General features: G+C 37.8%; 1 protein-coding gene and 1 pseudogene across 2 annotated transcripts in view; one reads left to right on the forward strand and one right to left on the reverse strand.

The window, feature by feature from the left end:
- Positions 1-24,789, reverse strand: part of CCDC73 (coiled-coil domain containing 73) — a 234,870-nt gene that overhangs the window by 140,866 nt on the left and 69,215 nt on the right. For both annotated transcript variants that reach the window (XM_055356532.2, XM_055356533.2), the window contains one exon: positions 23,241-23,390. In XM_055356532.2, coding sequence (XP_055212507.1) covers positions 23,241-23,375 — 135 coding nt within the window. In that variant the 5' untranslated portion in view covers positions 23,376-23,390. The remainder of the gene's footprint in view (positions 1-23,240; positions 23,391-24,789) is intronic.
- LOC101153539 (large ribosomal subunit protein eL34-like) lies at positions 21,237-21,756 on the forward strand (annotated as a pseudogene).

A 24,789-nucleotide genomic window follows, 5' to 3' on the forward strand; every position in this document is an offset into this window, starting at 1 on the left:
TGGTGGGACGGTAAACTAGTTCAACCATTGTGGAAGTCAGTGTGGCAACTCCTCAAGGATCTAGAACTAGAAATACCATTTGACCCAGCCATCCCACTACTGGGTATATACCTAAAGGATTATAAAGCATGCTGCTATAAAGACACATGCACACGTATGGTTATTGCAGCACTATTCACAATAGCAAAGACTTGGAACCAACCCAGATGTCCATCAATGATAGACTGGATTAAGAAAATGTGGCACATATACACCATGGAATACTATGCAGCCATAAGAAAGGATGAGTTCATGTCCTTTGTAGGGACATGGATAAAGCTGGAAACCATCATTCTCAGCAAACTATCACAAGGACAAAAAACCAAACACCACATGTTCTCACATATATATATACACACATATACATATATATACATATATATGTATATATGTATATACATATATTCCCCAGGCTGGACTCTTAACTCTTCCCACCTCAGCCTCCCTAGTAGCTGGGACTCCAGGTGTGCACCCACTTCACCTGGCTCTTTATTTTTTTAATAGCAACAAAATATTCTTCATATTTGATTCAATCATCCAATTCTGCACATTAAACCTCCCCAAAATTTCATGATTTTTTAAACTTTTAAAACATTCTTTATTTTTAATATCTGTGGGTACATAGTAGGGCTGTGTGTGTGTGTGTGTGTATGTATGTATATATATATATACATGTGTGTATATATATATATACATGTGTGTATATATATATACATGTGTGTATATATATATACATGTATATATATATATATATATATATATATATATACACACACATGGTCCATGGGATATTTTGACACAGGCATACATTACATAAAAGTCACATCAGGGCCAGGCACAGTGGCTCACACCTGTAATCCCAGCACTTTGGGAGGCCGAGGTGGGCAGACCACTTGAGACCAGGTCAAGACCAGCCTCGCCAACATAGTAAAACCCTATCTCTACTAAAAATACAAAAATTAGCCAGCGAGGGCATGGTGGCACAAGCCTGTTATCCCAGCTATTCAGGACGCTGAGGCACGAGAATCACTTGAATCTGGGAGGCAGAGGTTGCCTGGAGCCAAGATCGTGCCACTGCACTCCAGCCGGGGCAACAGAGCGAGACTGTGTCTCAAAAAAAAAAATCACATCAGGGTAAGTGGGGCATCCATCACCTCAAGCATTTATCCTTTATGTTACAAATAATCCAATTAATACTCTTAGTTATCTTTAAATGTACAACTAAATTATTAGACTACAGTCACCTTGTTGTGCTATCAGTTACTAGATCTTATTCAGTCTTATTATTTTTTTGTACCCATGAACCATCCCCAGCTCACCCCTAACCCCACTCCCACTATCCTTCCCAGCCTCTAGTAACCATCATTCTACTCTCTATCTCCATGAGTTCAACTGTTTTAATTTTTACCCCCCACGAATAAGTGAGGACATGCAAAGTTTATCTTTCTGTGCCTGGCTTATTTCACTTAACATAATGACCTCCAGTTCCATCCATTTTGTTGCAAGTAATAAGATCTCATTCTTCTTTATGGCTGAGTTATATATTCATATACACTGTGTATATGTACCACATTTTCATTATCCATTCATCTATTTACAGACACTTAGGTTGCTTCAAAATCTTGGTTACTGTGAATAGTGCTACAATAAACACAGGAGTACAGATATCTCTTTGATATACTGATTTCCTTTCCTTTGGGTATATACCTAGTGGTGGGATTGCTGGATCATATGGTAGCTCTATTTTCAGTTTTTTAAGAAACCTGCAAATTGTTCTCCGTAGGGGTTATACTAATTTACATTTCCACCAACAGTGTATGAGGGTTCCCTTTTCTCCATATCCTCAACAACATTTGTTATTGCCTGTCTTTTGGATAAAAGCCACTTTAACTGGGGTGAGATGGTATCTCATTGTAGTTTTGATTTGCATTTCTCTGATGATCAGTGATGTTGAACATCTTTTCATATACCTGTGTGCGATTTGTATGTCTTCTTTTGAGAAATATTCAGATCTTTTGTCCATTTTTAAATTGGATTGTTAGATTTTTTCCTATATAGATGTTTGAACTCTTTATGTATTTTGGTTATTAATCCCTTGTCAGATTGATCATTTGCAAATATTTTCTCCCGTTCTGTGAGTTGTCTCTTCACTTTGTTGATTGTTTCTTTTGCTGTGCAGAAGCTTTTCAGCTTGATGTGATCCCATTTGTCCATTTTTGCTTTGGTTCCTGTGCTTGTGGGGTATTACTCAAGAAATCTTTGCCCAGTCCAATGTCCTGGAGAGTTTCCCCAATATTTTCTTTTAGTAATTTCATAGCTTGAGGTTTTAGATTTAAGTCTTTAGTCCATTTTGGTTTTGTTTTTGTATATGGAAACACAGTGGTCTACTTTCATTCTTCCGCACATGTATATCCAGGTTTTTCAGCACCATTTATTGAACAGTCATTCCTCAATGTATGTTCTTGGCACCTTTGTTGAAAATGAGTTCACTATAGGTGTGTGACTTTGTTTCTGGGTTCTCTATTCTGTTGCATTGGTCTATGTGTTTGTTTTTAATGCCAGTACCATGCTGTTTTGGTTACCATAGTTCTGTAGTATAATTTGAAGTCAGGCAATGTGATTCCTGCAGTTCTGTTCTTTTTGCTCAGGATAGCTTTGGCTAATCTGGGTCTTTCGTGGTTCCATATAAATTTTAGAATTTTTTTTTCTATTTCTCTGAAGAATGCCATTAATATTTTCATTGGCATTGCTTTAAATTTGTAGATTGCTGTGGGTAGTATGGGCATTTTAACAATATTGATTCTTCCAAACCATGAACATGGAATATCTTTCCATTATTTTTTGTGTTCTCTTCCATCTCTTTCACCAATGTTTTATAGTTTTCATTGTAGAGAGCATTCAATTCTTTGATTAAGTTATTCCTTAGATATTTAATTTTATTTGTAGCTATTGTAAATGAGATCACTTTCTTGACTTCTTTTTCAGATTGCTTGCTGTTGGCATATGGAAATGCTACTGGTTTTTGTATGATGATTTTGTATTCTGCAACTTTACCAAATATGTTTATCAGTTCTAATAGTTTTTGGTGGAATCTTTAGGTTTTTCCAAATAGAAGATCATATCATCTGCAAACAAGGATAATTTGAATTCATCCTTTCCAATTTGGATGCCGTTTATTTATTCTTGTCTGATTGCTCTAGCTAGGGCTTCCAGTATTATGTTGAATAACAGTGGGCATCCTTGTCATGTTCCAGATTTTAGAGGAAAAGGTTTCAGTTTCTTCCCATTCAGTATAATACTAGCTCTGGGTCTATCATATATGGCTTTTATTGTATTGAGGTATGCTCCTTTTATATCCAGTTTTTGAGGGTTTTTAATTACGAAGGGACATTGAATTTTATCAAATGTTTTCTCAGAATAAATTGGAATAATTATATGTTTGTCCTTCATTCTGTTGATATGCTATATCACATTGATTTGCATATGTGGAAACATCCTTGGATCCCTGTGATAAATCCCACTTGGTCATGATAAATGATACTTTTAATCTGTTGCTGAATGCTGTTTGCTAGTATTTTGTTGAGAATTTTTGTATCAATGTTCATCGGAGATATTAGCCTGTAGTTTTCTTTTTCTTTCTTTTTTTTTTTGTAATGTGTCTTTGTCTGGTTTGGTATCAGTGTAATAACGGCCTTGTAGAATGAGTATGGAGGTATTCCTTCTGCCTCTACTTTTTTTGGAATAGTTTGAGTAGAATTGGTATTAGTTCTTCTTTAAATGGTTGATAAAATTCCACAGTGAAGCCATTGGGTCCCAGGCTTTTTCTTTGCTGGGATACTTTTTATTACAGCTTCTGCCTCATTACTTGTTATTGGTCTCTTCAGGTTTTGGATTTCTTCATAGTTTAATCTTGGTAGGTTTTATGTGTCTAGAAATTTATCCATTTCTTCTAGGTTTTCCAATTTATTGGCATATAGCTGCTCATAGCCTCTAAAGATCCTTTAAATTTCTGCAGTATCAGTTGTGATGTCTCCTTTTTCGTCTCTGATTTTATTTATTTGGGTCTTTTCTCTTGTTTTCTTAGTCTGGATAACAGTTTGTCAATTTTATTTTTTCAAAAAAAGAATTTTCTGTTGCTTTTTTGTATTGTTTTTCTTGTTTCAATTTCATTTATTTCTGCTCTGATCTTTACCATTTCTTTTCTTCTACTAACTTTGGGTTTGGTTTGCTCTTGCTTTTCTAGTTCCTTAAGATGTATAATTAGGTTGTTTATTTGAAGTTTTTCTTCTTTTTTGATGTAGACACTTACAGCTATAAACTTCCATCTTACTATTGATTTTGCTGTATCCCATAGGTTTTGGTATGTTGTGTTTCCATTATTGTTTGTTTCAAGACATTTTTCAATTTCCTTCTTGATCTCTTCATTGACCAACTGATCATTCAGGAGCATACTGTTTAATTTCCATGTGTTTGCATACTTTCCAAAATTCCTCATTACTGATTTCCAGTTTTATGCCATTGTTGTCAAAGAAAATACTTGATATTATTTCAATTTTTTAAATGTTTCAAGACTTGTTTTGTGGCCTAACATATGGTCTAACCTTGAGAATGATCCATGTGCTGAGGAGAATAATTTGTATTCTGCAGCTATTGGATGAAATGTTCTATAAGTACCTATTAGGTTCACTTGGTCTACAGTACAGATTAAGTCCAGTGTCTCTTTGTTGACTTTCTGTCTGGATGATCTGTCCAATGTTGAAAGTGGAGTGTTGAAGTCTCCAACTATTATTGTATGAAAGTCTATCTCTCTCTTTAGCTCTAGTAACATTTGTTTTAAACATACGGGTGCTCCAGTGTTAATGCATATATTTTTACAACTGTTATATCCTCTTTCTGACTTGATCCCTTTATCATTATATAATGACCTTCTTTGTCCCTCAAAACACCTTCTTTGTTTTCTCAAAACAAAAACTATTTTGTCTGATATAAATATAGCTACTCCTCCTCTTTTTTGGTTTCCATTTGCATGGAATATCTTTTTCATCCCTTTATTTTTAGTCTATGTGTGACTTTATAGGTGAAGTGTGTCTCTTGTAGGTAACAGATTGTTGAGTCTTTTTTTTTAATCTATTCAGCCACTCTACATGTTCTTTATGTATTTATATATAATATATATTTATATATACTTTAAATTCTGGGTTACATGTGCAGAATGTGCAGTTCTGTTACATAGGTATACACATGCCATGGTGGTTTCCTGCACCCATCAACCTGTCACGTACATTAGGTATTTCTCCTAATGTTATCCCTCCCCTAGTCACCCACCCCCCACAGGCCCGTGTGTGTTGTTCCTCTCCCTGTGTCCATGTGTTCTCATTGTTCTACCCCCACTTATGAGTGAGAACATGTGGTGTTTGGTTTTCTGATCTTGTGATAGTTTGCTGAGAATGATGGTTTCCAGCTTTATCCATGTCCCTACAAAGGACATGAACTCATCCTTTCTTATGGCTGCATAGTATTCCATGGTGTATATGTGCCACATTTTCTTAATCCAGTCTATCATTGATGGACATCTGGGTTGGTTCCAAGTCTTTGCTATTGTGAATAGTGCCGCAATAAACATACGTGAGCATGTGTCTTTATAGCAGCATGATTTATAATCCTTTGGGTATATGCCCAGTAATGGCATGGCTGGGTCAAATGGTATTTCTAGTTCTAGATCCTTGAGGAATCGCCACACTGTCTTCCACAATGGTTGAACTAATTTACACTCCCACCAACAATGTGAAAGCATTCCTATTTCTCTACAGCCCCTCCAGCATCTGCTGTTTTCTGACTTTTTAATGATCACCATTCTAACTGGCATGAGATGGTATCTCACTGTGGCTTTGATTTGCATTTCTCTAATGACCAGCGATGATGAGCATATTTTCATAGGTCTCTTGGATGCATAAATGTCTTCTTTTGAGAAGTGTCTGTTCACATCCTTTGCTCATTTTTTGATGGGGTTGTTTGCTTTTTTCTTGTAAATTTGTCTGAGTTCTTTGTAGATTCTGGATATTAGCCCTTTGTCAGATGAGTAGATTGCAAAAATTTTCTCTCATTCTGTAGGTTGCCTGTTCACTCTGATGATACTTTCTTTTGCTGTGCAGAAGTTCTTTAGTTTAATTAGATCCCATTTGTCAATGTTGGCTTTTGTTGCCATTGCTTTTGGTGTTTTAGACATAAAGTCTTTGCCCATGCCTATGTCCTGAATGGTATTGCCCTGAATGGTATTTCTTCCAGGATTTTTATGGTCCTAGGTCTTACATTTAAGTCTTCGATCCATCTTGAGTTGATTTTTGTATAAGGTGTAAGGAAGGGGTCCAGTTTCAGTTTTCTGCATATGGCTAGCCAGTTTTCCCAGCACTATTTATTAAATAGAGAATCTTTTCCCCATTGCTTATGTGTGTCAGGTTTGTCAAAGATCAGATGGTGGTAGATGTGTGGTGTTATTTCTGAGGCCTCCATTCTGTTCCATTGGTCTATATATCTGTTTTGGTACCAGTACCATGCTGTTTTGGTTACTGTAGCCTTGTAGTATAGTTTGAAGTCAGGTAGCATGATGCCTCCAGCTTTGTTCTTCTTGCCCAGGACTGTCTTGTCAATGCGAGCTCTTTTTTGGTTCCATATGAACTTTAAAGTAGTTTTTTCCAATTCTGTGAAAAGGTCAGTGGTAGCTTGATGGGGACAGCATTGAATCTATAAATTACTTTGGGCAGTAAGGCCATTTTCACAATATTGATTCTTCCTATCCATGAGCATGTAAAAGAACAGAAATCACAACAAACTGTCTCTCAGACCACAGTGCAATCAAATTAGAACTCAGGATTAAGAAACTCACTCAAAACCACACAACTACATGGAAACTGAACAACCTGCTCCTGAATGACTGCTGGGTAAATAACGAAATGAAGGCAGAAATAAAGATGTTCTTTGAAACCAGTGAGAACAAAGAAACAATGTACCAGAATCTCTGGGACACATTTAAAGCAGTGTATAGAGTGTTTGTTTTTCCATTTGTTTGTGTCCTCTCTTATTTCCTTGAACAGTGGTTTGTAGTTCTCCTTGAAGAGGTCCTTCACATCCCTTGTAAGTCAGATTCCTAGGTATTTTATTCTCTTTGTAGTAATTGTGAATGGGAGTTCACTTATGACTTGGCTCTCTGTTTGTCTGTTATTGGTGTATAGGAATGCTTGTGATTTTTGCACATTGATTTTGTATCCTGAGACTTTGCTGAAGTTGCTTATCAGCTTAAGGAGATTTGGGGCTGAGACGATGGGGTTTTCTAAATATACAATCATGTCATCTGCAAACAGAGACAATTTGACTTCCTCTCTTCCTATTTGAATACCCTTTATTTCTTTCTCTTGCCTGATTGCCCTGGCCAGAACTTTCAATACTGTGTTGAATAGGAGTGGTGAGAGAGGGCATCCTTGTCTTATGCCAGTTTTCAAAGGGAATGCTTCCAGTTTTTGCCCATTCAGTATGATATTGGCTGTGGGTTTGTCATAAATAGCTCTAATTATTTTGAGATACGTTCCATCGATACCTAGTTTATTAAGAGTGTTTAGCATGAAAGGCTGTTGAATTTTGTCAAAGGCCTTTTCTGCATCTCTTGAGATAATCGTGTGGTTTATGTCGTTGGTTCTGTTTATGTGATAGATTACATTTATTGATATGCATATGTTGAACCAGCCTTGCATCCCAGGGATGAAGACAACTTGATCATGGTAGATAAGCTTTTTGATGTGCTGCTGGATTCGGTTTGCCAGTATTTTATTGAGGATTTTTGCATTGATGTTCATCAGGGATGTTGGCCTAAAATTCTCTCTTTTTATTGTGTCTCTGCCAGGCTTTGGTATCAGAATGATGCTGGCCTCATAAAATGATTTAGGGAGGATTCCTTCTTTTTCTATTGATCGGAATAGTTTCAGAAGGAATGGTACCAGCTCCTCTTTGTACCTCTGGTAGAATTTGGCTGTGAATCCATCTGGTCCTGGACTTTCTTTCATTGGTAGTCCATTAATTATTGCCTTAATTTCAGAATCTGTTATTGGTCTATTCAGAGATCAACTTCTTCCTGGTTTAGTCTTGGAAGGGTGTATGTGTCCAGGAATTTACCCATTTCTTCTAGATTTTCTAGTTTATTTGCGTAGAGGTGTTTATAGTATACTCTGACGGTAGTTTGTATTTCTGTGGGATCAGTCGTCATATCCCCTTTATCATTTTTTATTGCGACTATTTGATTCTTCTCTCTTTTCTTCTTTATTAGTCTTGCTAGCAGTCTATCTACTTTGTTGATCTTTTCAAAAAACCAGCTCCTGGATTCATTAATTTTTTGAAGGGTTTTTTGTATCTCTATCTCCTTCAGTTCTGCTCTGATCTTAGTTATTTCTTGCCTTCTGCTAGATTTTGAATTTGTTTGCTCCTGCTTCTCTAGTTCTTTTAATTGTGATGTTAGGGTGTCAATTTTAGATCTTTCCTGCTTTATCTTGTGGGCATTTAGTGATATAAATTTCCCTCTATCCACTGCTTTAAATGTGTCCAAAAGATTCTGGTACATTGCGTCTTTGTTCTCATTGGTTTCAAAGAACATCTTTATTTCTGCCTTCATTTCGTTATGGACCCAGTAGTCATTCAGGAGCAGGTTGTTCAGTTTCCATGTAGTTGAGCAGTTTTGAGTGAGTTTCTTAATCCTGAGTTCTAATTTGATTGCCCTGTGGTCTGAGAGACAGTTTGTTGTGATTTCTGTTCTTTTACATTTGCTGAGGGTGTTTTACTTCCAATTATGTGGTCAATTTTAGAATAAGTGCGATGTGGTGCCAAGAAGAATGTATATTCTGTTGATTTGGGGTGGAGAGTTCTGTAGATATCTATTAGGTCCGCTTGGTGCAGAGCTGTGTTCAAGTCCTGGATATCCTTGTTAATTTTTTGCCTCGTTGATCTAATATTGACACTGGGGTGTTAAAGTCTCCCACTATTATTGTGTGGGAGTCTAAGTCTCTTTGTAGGTCTCTAAGAACTTGGTTTATGAATCCGGGTGCTCCTGTATTGAGTGCATATATATTTAGGATAGTTAGCTCTTCTTGTTGAATTGATCCCTTACCATTATGTAATGGCCTTCTTTGTCTCTTCTGATCTTTGTTGGTTTAAAGTCCAGGATTGCAACCCCTGGTTTTTTGTTTTTGTTTTTGGTTTTTTTTTTTGTTTTTTTTGTTTTTTTTTGTTTTGTTTTTTTTTTTTGCTTTCCATTTGCTTGGTATATCCTCCTCCATCCCTTTATTTTGAGCCTATGTGTGTCTCTGCACGTGAGGTGGGTCTCTTGAATACAACACACTGATGGGTCTTGACTCTTTATCCAGTTTGCCAGTCTGTGTCTTTTAGTTTGGGCATTTAGCCCATTTACATTTAAGGTTAATGCAGTTATGTGTGAATTTGATTCTGTCATTATAATGCTAGCTGGTTATTTTGCCCATTAATTGATGTAGTTTCTTCATAGCATTGATGGTCTTTACAATTTGGCATGTTTTTGCGGGGACTAGTACCGGTTGTTCCTTTCTATGTTTAGTGCTTCCTTCAGGAGCTCTTGTAAGGCAGGCCTGGTGGTGACAAAATCTCTCAGCATTTGCTTGTCTGTAAAGTATTTTATTTCTCCTTCACTTACGAAGCTCAGATTGGCTGGATATGAAATTCTGGGTTGAAAATTATTTTCTTTAAGAATGTTGAATATTGGCCCCCACTCTCTTCTGGCTTGTAGAGTTTCTGCTGAGAGATCCGCTGTTAGTCTCATGGGCTTCCCTTTGTGGGTAACCCAACCTTTCTTTCTGGCTGCCCTTAACATTTTTTCCTTCATTTCAACCTTGGTGAATTTGACAGTTATATGTCTTGGGGATGCTCTTCTCAAGGAGTATCTTTGTGGTGTTCTCTGTATTTTCTGAATTTGAATGTTGGCCTGCCTTGCTAGGTTGGGGAAGTTCTCCAGGATAATATCCTGAAGAGTGTTTTCTAACTTGTTTCCATTCTTCCCGTCACTTTCAGGTACACCAATGAAACGTAGATTTGGTCTTTTCACATAGTCTCATATTTCTTGGAGGCTTTGTTCGTTTCTTTTCATTCTTTTTTCTCTAATCTTGTTTTCTCACTTTATTTCATTAATTTGATCTTCAATCACTGATATCCTTTCTTCAGCTTGATCGTATTGGCTACTCAAGCTTGTGTATGCTTCACAAAGTTCTCGTACTATAGTTTTCAGCTCCATCAGGTCACTTAAGCTCTTCTCTACACTGGTTATTCTAGTTAGCCATTTGTCTACCTTTTCAAGGTTTTTTGCTTCCTTGCAATGGGTCAGAACATGCTCCTTTAGCTCAGAGAAGTTTGTTATTACTGGCCTTCTGAAGCCTACTTCTGTCGACTTGTCAAACTCATTCCCTGTCCAGTTTTGTTCCCTTGCTGGCGAGGAGTTGTGTTCCTTTGGAGGAGAAGAGGCATTCGGGTTTTTGGAATTCTCAGCCTTTCTGCTCTGGTTTCTCCCCATCTTTGTGGTTTTATCTACCTTTGGTCTTTGATGTTGGTGACCTACGGGTGGTGTTTTGGTGTGAATGTCCTTTTTGTTGATGTTGATGCTATTCCTTTCTGTTTGTTAGTTTTCCTTCTAACAGACTGTCTGCTCAGCTGCTGGTCTGTTGGAGTTCGCTGGAGGTCCACTCCAGACCCTGTTTGCCTGGGTATCACCAGCGGAGGCTGCAGAACAGCAAATATTGCTCTCTGATCCTTCCTCTGGAAGCTTCGTCCCAGAGGGAGGGGCACCTGCCTATATGAGGTGTCTGTTGGTCCCTACTGGGAGATCTCCCAGTCAGGCTAAAGGGGGTCAGGGACCCATTTGAGGCAGTCTGTCTGTCATCAGAGCTTGAACGCCATGCTGGCGGAACCAATGATGTCTTCAGAGCTGTCAGGCAGGGATGTTTAAGTCTGGAGAAGCTATCTGCTGCCTTTTGTTCAGATATGCCCTGCCACGAGAGGTGGAATCTAGAGAGGCAGTAGGCCTTGCTGAGCTGCAGTTGGCTCCACCCAGTTCAAGCTTCCTTGCTGCTTTGTTTACACGGTGAGCACAGAACCACCTACTCAAGCCTCAGCAATGGCAGATGCCCCTCCCCCTGCCAAATTTCAGCATCACAGGTCAATCTCAGACTGCTGCGCTAGCAAGCAAGCAAGGCTCCATGGGCATTGGACCTGCCGAGACAGGCACAGGAGGTAATCTCCTGGTCAGCCAGTTGCGAAGACCGTGGGAAAGCGCAGTATTTGCACAGGAGTGTACTGTTCCTCCAGGTACAGTCACATCTTCCCTTGGCTAGGAAAGGGAAATCCCCTGACCTCTTGTGCTTCCTGGGTGAGGCGACACCCCGCCCTGCTTCAGCTCGCCCTCCATGGGCTGCACCCACTGTCCAACCAGTCCCAACGAGATAAACCAGGTATCTCAATTGGAAATGCAGAAATCACCCGTCTTCTGCATCAGTCTCCCTGGGAGCTGTAGACCGAACTGTTCCTATTCAGCCATCTTGGAAGCGACCCACCCTACATGTTCTTATTGGAGAATTTAGTCCATTTACATTCAATGTTATTATTGATAAGTGAGGACTATCTCTCATCATTTTGTTATTTTTTTTTTTTTCTGGTTGTTTTGTGGTTTTCCTTTTTTCTTCCTTCCTGTCTTTCTTTCAGTGAAGGTGATTTTTCTCTGGTGGTATTTTTTAATTCCTTGCTTTTTATTTTTGTGCATCTCTTGTATGGTTTTCAATTTGAGGTTACCATTAGGCTTGCAAATACTATCTTTAACCCATTATTTTAAAGTGATAACAAATTAATACTGATTGCATAAACAAACAAGCTAATTACCAAACAAGCAAAAGAAAACTTATAAAAACTCAATAATTTAACTTTGTCTCCTCACTTTTTACATTTTTGTGGTTTCCATTCATATCTTATTATACTGTCTATGTCTTGAAAAGCTGTTGTAGTTATTATTTTTAATTGGTTCATCTTTTCATCTTTCTACTTAAGATATAAGTAGTTTACACATCACACTTACAGTGTTATAATATTCTGTGTTTTTCTGTGTACCTACTATTACCAGTGAGTTTTACCTTCAGATGATTTCTTATCACTGATTAACATCCTTTTCTTTTGGACTGAAGACTTCTCTTTAGCATTTCTTGTAGGACAGATCTCGTGTTAATGAAATCCCTCAGCTTTTATTTATCTGGGTAAGTCTTTATTTCTCCTTCATGTTTGAAGGATATTTTCACTGTACATACTATTCTAGGGTAAAAGCTTTCTTCTTTCAGCACTATAAATATGTCCTGGCCTGTAAGGTTTCCACTGAAAAGTCTGCTGCCAGATGTATTGGAGCTCCATGTATGTTATTTGTTTCTTTTATCTTGATGCTTTTAGGAATCTTTCTTTATCCTTGACCTTTGGGAGTGTGATTATTAAATGCCTCAAGGTAGTCTTCTTTGGGTTACATCTGCATGGTTTTCTATAACCTTCTTGTATTTGAATATTGATATTTTTCTAAAGGTTTGGGAAGTTCTCTGTTATTATCCCATTGAATAAACTTTCTACTCATCTCTCTCTCCACGTCCTCTTTAAGGCCAAAAACGCTTAGATTTGCCCTTTTGAGGCTATTTTCTCGATTTTGTATGTGTGTTTCTTTTTTCTCTGACTGTATATTTTCAAACAGCCTGTCTTCAAGCTCACTAATTCTTTCTTCTGCTTGATCAATTCTGCTATTATGAGACTCTGATGCATTCTTCAGTATGTCAATTGCATTTTTCAATTCCAGAATTTCTGTTTGACTCTTTTTAAATTATTTCAATCTCTTTATTAAATTTATTTGGCAGAATTCTAAATTCTTCTGTGTTATCCTGAATTTCTTTGAGCTTCCTCAAAACAGCTATTTTGACCTCTCTGAAAGTTCACGTCTCTGTTTCTCTGGGACTGGTCCCTGGTGCCTTATTAGTTTGTTTGGTGAGGTATGTTTTTCTGGATGGTCTTGATGCTTGTGAGTGTTCGTCAGTGTCTGGGCATTGAAGAGTGGGGTATTTTTTGTAGTCTTCACAGTCTGGCCTTTTTGTACCCATCCTTCTTGGGAAGGCTTTCCAGGTATTTGAAGGGACCTGAGTGTTGTGATCTAAGTTTTTTGTCACTGCAGCCGCATCTGCACTAGGGGGCACCACAAGCCCAGTAATGGTGTAGTTCTTGTAGACTCAGAAGTATTGCCTTGGTGGTCTTGCATAAGATCCAGAAGAATTAAATGAATTACCAAGCAGGGACTCATTCTCTCCTCTTACTTTTTTTTTTTTTTCTTTTTTTTTTTTGAGACGGAGTCTCGCTCTGTCGCCCAGGCTGGAGTGCAATGGCACAATCTTGGCTCACCACAACCTCGGCTCACCACAACCTCCACCTCCCAGGTTCAAGCCATTCTCCTGCCTCAGCCTCCCAAGTAGCTGGGATTACAGGCACCGACCACTACGCCTGGCTAATTTTTTGTATTTTTAGTAGAGACGGGGTTTCACTATGTTGGCCAGCCTGGTCTCCAACTCCTGACCTTGTGATCCGCCTGCCTCAGCCTCCCAAAATGCTGGGATTACAGGCGTGAGCGCTCCTGGCCTCTACTCTCACTTTCTACCAAATAAATGGATTATCTCTCTGTGCTGAGCTTCCTGGAGTTGGGAGACAGGTGACACAAGCACCCCTGTGACGACCACCACTGGGACTGTACTGGGTCAGACCTGAACCCAGTACAGCACTGGGTCTTACCCAAGGCCTGTTATAGCCACTACCTGACTACCACCAGTGTGCACTCTAGGCCTTAGGGATCTACAATCACCAGGTGGCAAAGCCAGGCAGTCTTGTATTCTTCTTTTCAGGGAAGTGACTGTCCCTGAGCTCTAAGCAGGTCCGTGCCATCCAGGAGCCAGGGCCCAGAGTCAAACACCTAAGAAATCCACCTGGTGCTCTATTCCACTGTGGCTAAGCTGGCACCAAAACCACAAGACAAGGTTCTTCCCGTTCTTCCCTCAACTTTCCCAAAGCAGAGGAATCTCTCCCCATGGCCACCACCACCACAGCCAACAGGGAGTATTGACAGGGTACCACTGATGTTCACTTAAGGCCCAAGTCCAGGCCAGGACACACCCTTCAGGACAGTGGGCTCCCCTCTGGCCCAGGGTAGGTCCAGAGATGCTGTCCATGAGCCAATGCCTGGAATTGGGAACCCCTAGAGCCCACTTGGTGCTCTTCCCCACTGTGGCCAAGCTGGTACCTAAGCTACAAGAAAAATTCCCTTTATTCTTCCGCCTCCTTTTCTCAAGTGCAAGGGGTCTCTCCTCATAGCCACCACAGCTGTGAATATGCTGGGTCACACCTGAAGCCAGCATGTCTGAGTCTCGCCCAAGGCCCACAGCATGTACTACCTGGTTATTGCTGCCGATTATTCAAGGCCCAAGGGCTCTTAAGTTAGCAGGTAGTGAATCCTGCCAGAACTGAATCCTTCCCTTCAAGGCAGCAGGTTTCCTGTCTAATCCAGGATGTGTCTAGAAATGTTGTCTGGGAGTTAGGGCCTGGAATGGGAGCCTGATAACTCTGCCCAGTGCCCTATCCTACTGTGGCAAAGCTGGTATCCAAGTTGCAAAACAAAATCCTCTTACCTCTTCCCTCTCCTCTCTTCAAGCAGGAAGGAGTCTCTTTGGGAGCTGTACACTGCACTGCCTGGGGTTGAAGAGGGGTGGCATAAGCACTCCCTTTGCCACCCCGACTGGTGTGTCACTGGGTCGCATGCTCTCTCCAATGGCTCCGAGACCAGTCCAAGTCCACTGGCTCTGAGACCAGTACAGCACTAGGACTTGCCTAGGAAGTGTAGTCCTTGTGGCCTAGATTGGCGTTATTTGGAAACCCCCCAGCGGCAAGGCTTGCTGAAACTCAAGTTCAAACCACTGGGATGGGTCATTCGCCTCTGGCTAGAGCTAGCCTGAATGCACCCCCCATAGACACCGGCTGAGTTCCGCCTGGTGTTGGCAGCACTGAGTTCCCACAATTGCTGCACTTTCCTTGAACCGCACAGATTGTTTCTCCACATCATGTGGCCACTGCAGGGGCTGGGGGAGGGGTGGAGTTGGAGATTCAAGACTGTCTTTCCTACTCCCTTCAGTGCCTCTTTCAGCAAAATGAAGTTAAAACCAGGTACTGTGATCACTTCATTTTTGGTCTGTATGAAGGTGCTTTTTTGTGTAGTTGTCAAATTTGGTGTTCCTGCAGGAAGGACAATTGGTAGAATCTTCTATTTGGCCATCTTGCCCCCACCCTCAAAACTCAGTAATTTAAAACAATATTTTATTAGGTCTCACAATTCTGTACAATGATCGGGCTTAGCAAGACAGGTCTGCTTCACATGCTATGGATAAGGTCATTCATGCAGAAGCATTTATATGGTAGCTTGGCTAGGGCTGAAATGACAGTGACTTCCGCTCACACTCCAGTGTCTTTCCCCATGTAGCTTCTCATAATTAAATAATCTATTTTGAACTTTATGACATAGCTCTGGCTTCCAAGAGGATCTGTTCTAAGAGAAAAAGCCCCAGTGTGAGAGTACTTACCAAGCCTCTGCTTAGTAACATGCTTGCTAATATTTCGTTGGCCAAGAAAGTCACATGACCTGGGCTAAGTTAATGTGGGAGTGCTCTACTCAAGGACACGAAATATGGTTCATTGGGAGCCACAAATATAACAGCATCATTTATTTACTGCCTGTTCACAGATATTTAGACTGTTTATAATTTTTCCCATTACAACAGTATAGTAAATATCACTGTAGCAAAATATTTGCCCAAGTAAGCTCAAACAAAAAATTATCCTAGATAAAAATATAAACTGTTCAGATTTAATGATCGTGAAATTTTAAATTCCAGTTTAAACAGATAAAACTGAATTTCTATCCATTATCTATATTAATTTACATCAAAAAGGAAAAAATACAGTCGTACTCATTCCTGAAAACTCCAGCCAATGCCGGAAATTATCAATCTAAGTATTTTTCCAATCTGGGAATCAAAAACTGATTATCTCATTTTTGTTTTAATCTGCATTTATTTTATTAGTAGTAAAGTTAAGCATATTTTTGTACATTTTATGATTACTTGTACTTCTTCATCCTGTTCATTTTTCTGTTGGGTTGTTTTGATTTGGAATATTTTGTAAATAAGATATTGATTTTCTTATTATTTTGCATGTTGCAAATATTTTCTCTGCATCACTTTTTTTTTTAAGAGACAGTCTTGCTTGTCATCCATGCTGGACTGCAGTGGTACAATCACAGCTCACTGTAACCCTGAACTCCTGGGATTAAGTGATCCTCCTGCCTCAGCCTCCTGCCCAGGTAGCTAGGACTATGGGCACACGCCATCATGTCCAACTAATTAAAAATTTTTCCTGTAGAGAAAGGGTCTCATTATATTGCCCAGGCTGGCCTCCAACTCCTGGCCTCAAGTGATTGATCCTCCCACCTCAGCCTCCCAAAGCACTGGAATTACAGGTATGAGCCACTGTGCCTGGCCAGTCACTTTTTTTTAACTTTATGATGGCTATTATCCTGTAAGAGCTAAGAATCTAGTCATCATATCCAGCCATCTTTTCCTTTATGAAGAATAATCTCTATGCCCAAGAATATAAAAATTGTTTCTTATGTTTTCTAGTATTTGTATAGTGTTTTTCTTTGCATTTAGTTTTTCTTTTCTGCTTTTTTTTTTTTTTTTTTGAGACAAGCTCTTGCCGTGTCACCCAGGCTGCAGTGCAGTGACACAAACACAGCTCACTGCACCCTTGACCTTCTGGCAAGTGATCCTCCTACCTCAGCCTTCCAAGTAGCTGGGACTACAGGCATGCATCGCCACACCCAGCTAAAATTTTGTTTTCTTTTTTTTTGAGACAGAGTCTCACTCTTTAGCCCAGGCTGGAGTGCAGTGACGTGATCTTAGCTTACTGCAACCTCCACCTCCTGGGTTCAAGTGATTCTTCTGCCTCAGCCTCTCGAGTAGCTGGGATTACAAGCACCCACCACCATGCCCAGCTAATTTTTTGTATTTTTAATAGAGATGGGGCTTCACCATGTTGGCCAGGCTGGTCTCGAACTCCTGACCTCAAGTGATTAGCCCACCTCAGCCTCCCAAAGTGCTAGGATTACAGGTGTGAGCCACCACGCCTGGGTCCCAAATAAAATTTCTTAAGATTTTTTGTTGAGATGGGGTCACATCATATTGCCCAGGTTGTTTTCAAACTTCTGGCTTCAAGTGATCCTCCCACCTCGGCCTACCAAAGTGCTAGGATTACAGGTGTGAAGCACCACACCCAGCCCTGGGTTTTATTTTTGTGTATAAGGTATGTATGAATGCTCCTAATACCACTTACTGACTATTGTTCTTTTCACCCATTGAATTGACTTATCTTTTTAATGATTTATTTATTCCTGCAACTATGTCACATTTTAAATTATTACAGCATTTGAACATGGTTTAATATCTGCTAGAGCAAGTAGAACTTCATTCTTCTCTTTTGAAAATGTTCTTGGCTATCCTCATGCATTTTTCTTAAATATATAACTTTAGAATCATCCTACCAAGCTCTAAAAACCACTGCATTAGGTTTTGATTAGCACTGTATTAAATTTGGGGATCCTTTGAAGGAAACTCTAGAAATGAAAAAGGTAATCATTGAAATTAAAAACTCTAAGCAAGGTTAGATAGCAGGTAAAAACATCTGAAGAGACAGTTAGAAAACAACAAAATGAATTACACAGAACTCAGTACAGAGAGGCAAACAGGAAGAAATATAAGAGAGTTAAGAGTCAGAAAGGACAGAATGACACGGGCCAATATGCTGTCTATTTGGGGTTCAAGAAAAAGATAATAGAGAAAATAAGGGGCAATACTCAAAAAAACCACAGCTGAAGTTTTTCATAACATTCAGGCATCAAAATGAGTCTCTAAAAATATAGATAAATCCACACATAGACACATTAAAAATAAAGATCATCAATGACAAACAGATCTTAAGAGCAAATAGAAATGACGGATTACCTAGAGGAAAAATTCAATTGACAGAAAACTTCTAAATAGCAGCAAAAGAACTCAACAAAATCTCTTTAAAATACTGACAGAACACAAATGTAATCTACAATTTCATGGCAAAATAAAGACATTTTTCTGGAAAAAGAAAAAGGCAAGTCTAAAAGAGTTTACCATTAACAGACTTTTTAGCATTGAATTCCAGGAATGTCAATTAGCTGGACCAGTTTCCAGAGTACACAGAAGATGGCTTCAACTTTTTTTTTTTTTTTTTTCTGAGACAGAATCTTGCTCTGTCACCCAGGCTGGAGTACAGTGGCACGATCTTGGCTCACTGCAACCTCTGTCCCCCGGATTCAAGCGATTCTCCTGCCTCAACCTCCCACGTAGCTGGGATTACAGGCACCCATCACCATGCCCAGCTAATTCTTGTATTTTTAGTAGAGACAGGGTTTCACCATGTTGGCCAGGCTGGCCTCGATCTCCTGACCTCGTGATCCACCCACCTCAGCCTCCCAAAGTGCTGGGATTACAGGTGTGAGCCACCGCACCCAGCCAGCTTCGACATTTTTTATCAGGATAAAAGCTTAGGAAAATAATTAAGACCTTAAATTATCCTTTCAGAGGCCAGGCATGGTGACTCACCCGTGTAATCCCAGCACTTTGGGAGGCTGAGGTGGGTGGATCACGAGGTCAGGAGATCGAGGCCAGCCTGGCCAACATGGTGAAACCCTGTCTCTACTAAAAATACAAAAATTAGCAGGGCGTGGTGGTGCATGCCTGTAATCCCAGCTACTCAGGAGGCTGAGGCAAGAGAATCGCTTGAACCCAGGAGGCGGAGGTTGCAGTGAGCTGAGATCGTGCCACTGCACTCCAGCCTGGGTGACAGAGCAAGACTCCATCTCAAAATATATATATATATCTCTCTCCATATATATATGTGTGTATGTATATATATATATCTCCATATATATGTGTATATATATATCTCCATATATATGTGTATATATATCTCCATATATATGTGTATATATATCTCCATATATATGTGTGTATATATATATCTCCATATATGTGTATATATATCTCCATATATATCTGTATATATATCTCCATATATATCTATATATCTCCATATATATCTATATATATATCTCCATATATATCTATATATATCTCCATATATATCTATATATATCTATATATATCTCCATATATATCTATATATATCTCCATATATATCTATATATGTCCATATATAACTATATCTATATATCTCCATATATATCTATATCTATATATATATCTCCATATATATCTCCATATATATCTATATCTATATATATCTCCATATATATCTATATCTATATATGTCTCCATATATATCTATATCTCTATATATATATCTCCATATATATCTATATCTATATATATCCTTTGAAAGGTTATTTACAACATCAAGTCCAAGATAATTTATTACAATTGTATATTTTCTGTCTACCATTTGGGAAGATGTAAAGCCTATTTCTATTTATTTAGCCATTACCCTTAAAATTTTAATATTCCTACTTAACTGAAGAACATCTGTAGTTGGTCAGTATCTTTATATCTTCCGAAAGATACAAGGACCTAAGAATCAGTCCCATCCAGGCTTAACAGTAATTGTGGTTCAGTGTTTTAATTCTACTTTTTTATCTTCAAAAACTAAATATAATTATTCATTTTTAATTGTATCTTAATATTTTTGCACTGTTTTAAATGCTAAATAAAAAGATCTCTTCAGAAACTATTAACGAGAAGTATTAAAAATTTGCAATGAAGATTTGGGAGGGCATGAGACAAAATCAGTATCTCATAAGTAGTTCCTGAATAAGATCTGTTCTTGCTTACTTGTCACACATGCCTGCAAAATGTCTGGTACAAGAATATGCGCAGCAATATGAATAGCAACTGTATTCATAAAAACCAACAACTGAAAATCACTTAGGTATCCATAACTATGTTAATGAAAACAACAAACTATGGTACATTTATATTATAGATACTATTCAATGATAAAAACGAACTGACTACAAACACACACAACAAGAATAAATCTCAAAAATACTACACTGAGTTAAAAAAAACCTTACACAAAAAAATATACTGAATGATTCCCTTTATATAAAAATCTAGAACAGAGATAAGCTAATCCATAGTGAAAAAAATTAGAACAGGGGCTGCCTCTGGATGAAAAGGGGTGAAGAATTTTATTCTACATAAATTTTATATTGAAAGAAAAAATAAACAAATATTAAAATCCAGTTAATAATATACATACTGAAGCACATAATTTCCAACTTATTTGGAAATGAATCCCAAAAATAAACCAATGACAGATAGATATACTATGAGATCAAGCATAGAATCTGATTAGTAGGTACATTAGGTTACTATTACTACTGTAACAAATAACAACAAACTTAGTGGCTTAAAACAACTCAAATTTATTCTGTTGCAGTTCTGGAGGTCAGAAGTCCAAGGTATCTGCAGGGCGGCATACCTTCTACAGTCTCTGGGGGAGAATCCATTTCCTTGCTTCTTCCAGCTTCCACTTACATATGCTCCTTTGTTCATAGCATCTTCCTCCATCTTCAAAGCTAGCAGCATAACATCTTCCAATCGCTTTCTCTTCGACTATAACCTTTAGTTCCACTATCACATCTCTTTCTCAGACTCTGATTCTCCTGTCTCCCTCTTATATGAATGCTTATGAGTACTCTGGGCCCATTCGAATAATCCAGCATAATCCCTCCATCTCAAAATGCTTAATTTAATCACACCTACAAAATTCCTTTTGCCATATAAGGTAACATATTCACAGGTTCTTGAAATTAGGACATGGACATGCTTGGGTGCCATATTCTGTCTACCACAATGGGTATATGGGTGTTCACTGTAAAGTTCTTTCAAGTATTACATATGTTTGAAATTTTCCTACTAAAATGTTGAGGGGGAAATCTAGGAATACAGGTCAAGTACTGCCATCAGGGTAAATGTGAAAAACAGTAACAGTCTTTTTCTAATGAAAGTAAGGGATTTTTTCCCCTTTTTAAGAAGAAAGCTCTCTTTTCAATGAGGAATTTGATTGCTAGTATTATATACTCTTACATTTGATTATTAAAAACATTTTCCTCTTCATCCAGGGATGGCATCTAGATGCACTCAAAATGGTCCAGCATTTGACGTATCATCATGGGCTTTCCTACAATACAGCCTCTAACAAAACTAGGCTGTCCCAAACCCCTGGTAATAGAATTGTTTACCTTTATACCAAGAAGGTTGGGAAAGCACCAAAATCCCCACGTGGCATGCCTCCAAGTAGATTTCAAGGAGTTTGTGCTGTGAGACGTAAAGTTCTTATGAGGTTATCTTGAAAAAATATGTCAGCAGAGCCTATAGTGGTTCCATGTATGCTAATTGTGTCCATGACAGGATCAAACATGCTTTCTTCATCAAGGAGCAGAAAATCCTTGTGAAAGTGTTGAAGGCACAAGCACAGAGTTTGAAAGCTAAATTTTAAAATGAAGCTTTCTTGGGTAATAAAAGAAAAAAAAACGCTATTCCTTTTCTAATCTGAAATTTTTCAGAAAATTTTTAAAGGAAGCATATTTTTTAAGTTGGAAATATAAACAGACCAAAGTATAAAATTTAAAACATAATAAAACAGAATACTAAGTTTTAAATAGTGACCAGAAGTTGTTTCACTTAGGAAAGATAACATTTTAAGCTAATTTTACAAAAAGAGTTCTTTATAATACTTACCCATAATACCATTTTTAGCAGAATTTCATCTTAAAACAGACTTTTATTACAATAATAAGTAGCTTTAAATAGGATGAACACTGTGGTATTTAAATTTTGTTATTGTAGCAATAAATTTCAATATTTTAAAATCCTAGAACAATATTTGTATTATTATATAATAAAAATGTTGTTTCAGATCTTTTTCTCTCATTTATAGCTTATTTTCAGAAAGTCAGTAAATTCTATTGATTCTTCTTTCTGCCTCTTCTGTTCTATCTTCATGGTCATATATATGTCCTAGTGAACTCATTTCTATATCTTTATTGCAATAGTTTTATGGTTTTTTCTCTCCAGAATCTTCCAAGCTCCAATCTGTCCTATATAGAGTTAAAATTTAGACCCATACAAGTCTCAGAAATAAAATGCTTTTTAATGGGATTTGCACAATATAGATATCCTGCTGAAACCAATATTTTTTCCTTTTTTTTTTTTTTTTTTTTGAGATAGAGTCTTGCTCCGTCACCCAGGCTGTAGTGCAGTGGCGTGATCTTGGCTCACTGCAACCTCCACCTCCTGGGTTCAAGCAATTCTTATGCCTCAGCCTCCTGAGCAGCTGGGACTACAAGCATGCGCCACCATATCCAGCCAATTTTTTGTATTTTTAGTAGAGACAGGGTTTCACCATGTTGGCCAGGCTGGTCTCGAACTCCTGGCCTCAAGTGATCCACCTGCCTCATCTTTTACAATTTTATACTAGACATATCCTTTAAGAAAAAATCACAGTTATCACTTTTTAAAATAAAGATATTTGATTCTTTCAACCCAGAATATTTACTACATACATTTATTTTGTCACTTAATCATATACTGCCTTGTTTCATTATTTAATCATTTCATAGGCATCTATATAATAACCTTAACAAAAATGTAATCTCCCCAAGAGCGATTATTTTTCATCAGCCATGTGTCTAAAGAGGGTGCTATCTGTGCACTCCCAGGGACTCAATAAATACTAGCTGACTTATCAAATACTTAATCTGAAAACTCTTCTTTTATTTTGTGCTTTAGTTTCCAAATTCTTATTTCTCATTCCCTGATGATTTACTTAATCTGTCCTATTCTCTTTTACTTCATTAATTGGACTATATATTTTATTTCTAAACAAGAGGGATTTTTTAGGCTTTTTATTCTTTAAAAAACAATAAACTGAACAAAATCAAGTTTTCTTATTTAACAAAAGCATTTTAAAAAGGAGCTTACCCTTCTCATACGCAGTTCTTCTAATGCCTCCAGTAAACTTGTTTTGAAATCTAATAGCTGAATAGAAAACAATGTCTCTGAAGAACTTTGAAGAGTAAAAGTAGATGATGACTCAGTATTGAAGTTGCTTTCCATATTAATATTTATTTCCTGTAATGTAAAAAGGTCTTAACTGAAAAAAAATTATCTAGGTTTTTCAAGTAAAAGCATAGTTACCATAAAAATATAACAACCTGTATCCCATAATCCTCCAATTTCAGCACTGAATAACAGTTGTGTCATCACTCCACTCTAATGTTGACCAAAAAAACACTTAGCAAAAATGGTATTATTCTGTTTCCCTATGGCTGAAGCTTTTTCTGGTAGCTGAGTACCCTCAAAGGCTAAATTTTCTTCCCCTAAAGACCCATCTTCTAAAGGCTGGGTTCATGATGTTGCAGGCAAGTTGCTTCATACCAAAGCTGGGATACACATTCTGCTTCCTAAACTTTGCCTTGACACAAAGCTTCTTTGCAAAGATGATATGAACAGTAACATGCAATCTTTAAACTCAACATAGTTGGAAGACGAAGGCTGGAAAATTGCCTTTTATTAAAAACCAAGATAGTTAAGTATTTTTCTCAACCCAGAAAATGTATGAGTCAGGCTGCAAGAAACTTTTCAACTTTTCAGTATGAAACAATGATCAATTCACAGGTAGTTGCAAAAGAATGTACGGTGAAGTCCTATACACCATTCTCTCAATAACCCCCGCAAATGTTAACATCTTGTATAACAAGAGTACAATATTAAAAATGTGCATCTGACTTTGGTACAATCCACGGAGCTTATTAGCACTTTACCAGTTATACATGTACTTATTTGTGTGCATGTGTCTGTGTGTATATATGCTTTTGGCAAGTTTATCATATTTATAGCTTCATATAACTATGACCTCAATTTAAGATACAGAACTCTAGCATCAATACAAGCTTCTTCAAGCAGCTTCTTTGTTGTCATACCCACTCTCTTCCCCCATCCTTAACTCTGAGAAAATACTAATCTGTTATCTATCTCCATAATTTTGTTATTTCAAGAGTGCTCATAAATGGAATCACACATCATGTAACCTATAGCTTTTTTTTAAGGTTCATCCAAATTGTTACATGTATCAGTAATTCATTCCTTTTTATTGTTTAGTAGTATTTCATGGTATGAATGTATTATTTACTTAACTACTCACCCACTGAATAACATTTTAGTAGTTTCCAGTTTGTGACTATTATGAATAAAGGTGCTATAAACATTTATGTACACATTTCTCTGTGACCATAATTTTTCATTCCTTAGAGATAAATGCCCAAGAGAAAAATTGTTGGGTTGAGTGAATATTGAGTCCATTTTTAGTTGTAAAGGAAACTGCCACATTATTTTCCACAGTGGCTGTACCATTTTCCATTCCCACTGGCAATGTACAAGTAATACAGTTTCTCCAAATTTCCATCAGCATTTGCTGTTATCACTATTGTTTTTATTTTAGCCATTCTGATAAGTATTATACTAATAAGCA

Source organism: Gorilla gorilla, chromosome 9, assembly GCF_029281585.2.
Source record: "Gorilla gorilla gorilla isolate KB3781 chromosome 9, NHGRI_mGorGor1-v2.1_pri, whole genome shotgun sequence".
In the NCBI taxonomy this organism is placed as follows: Eukaryota; Metazoa; Chordata; class Mammalia; order Primates; family Hominidae; genus Gorilla; species Gorilla gorilla.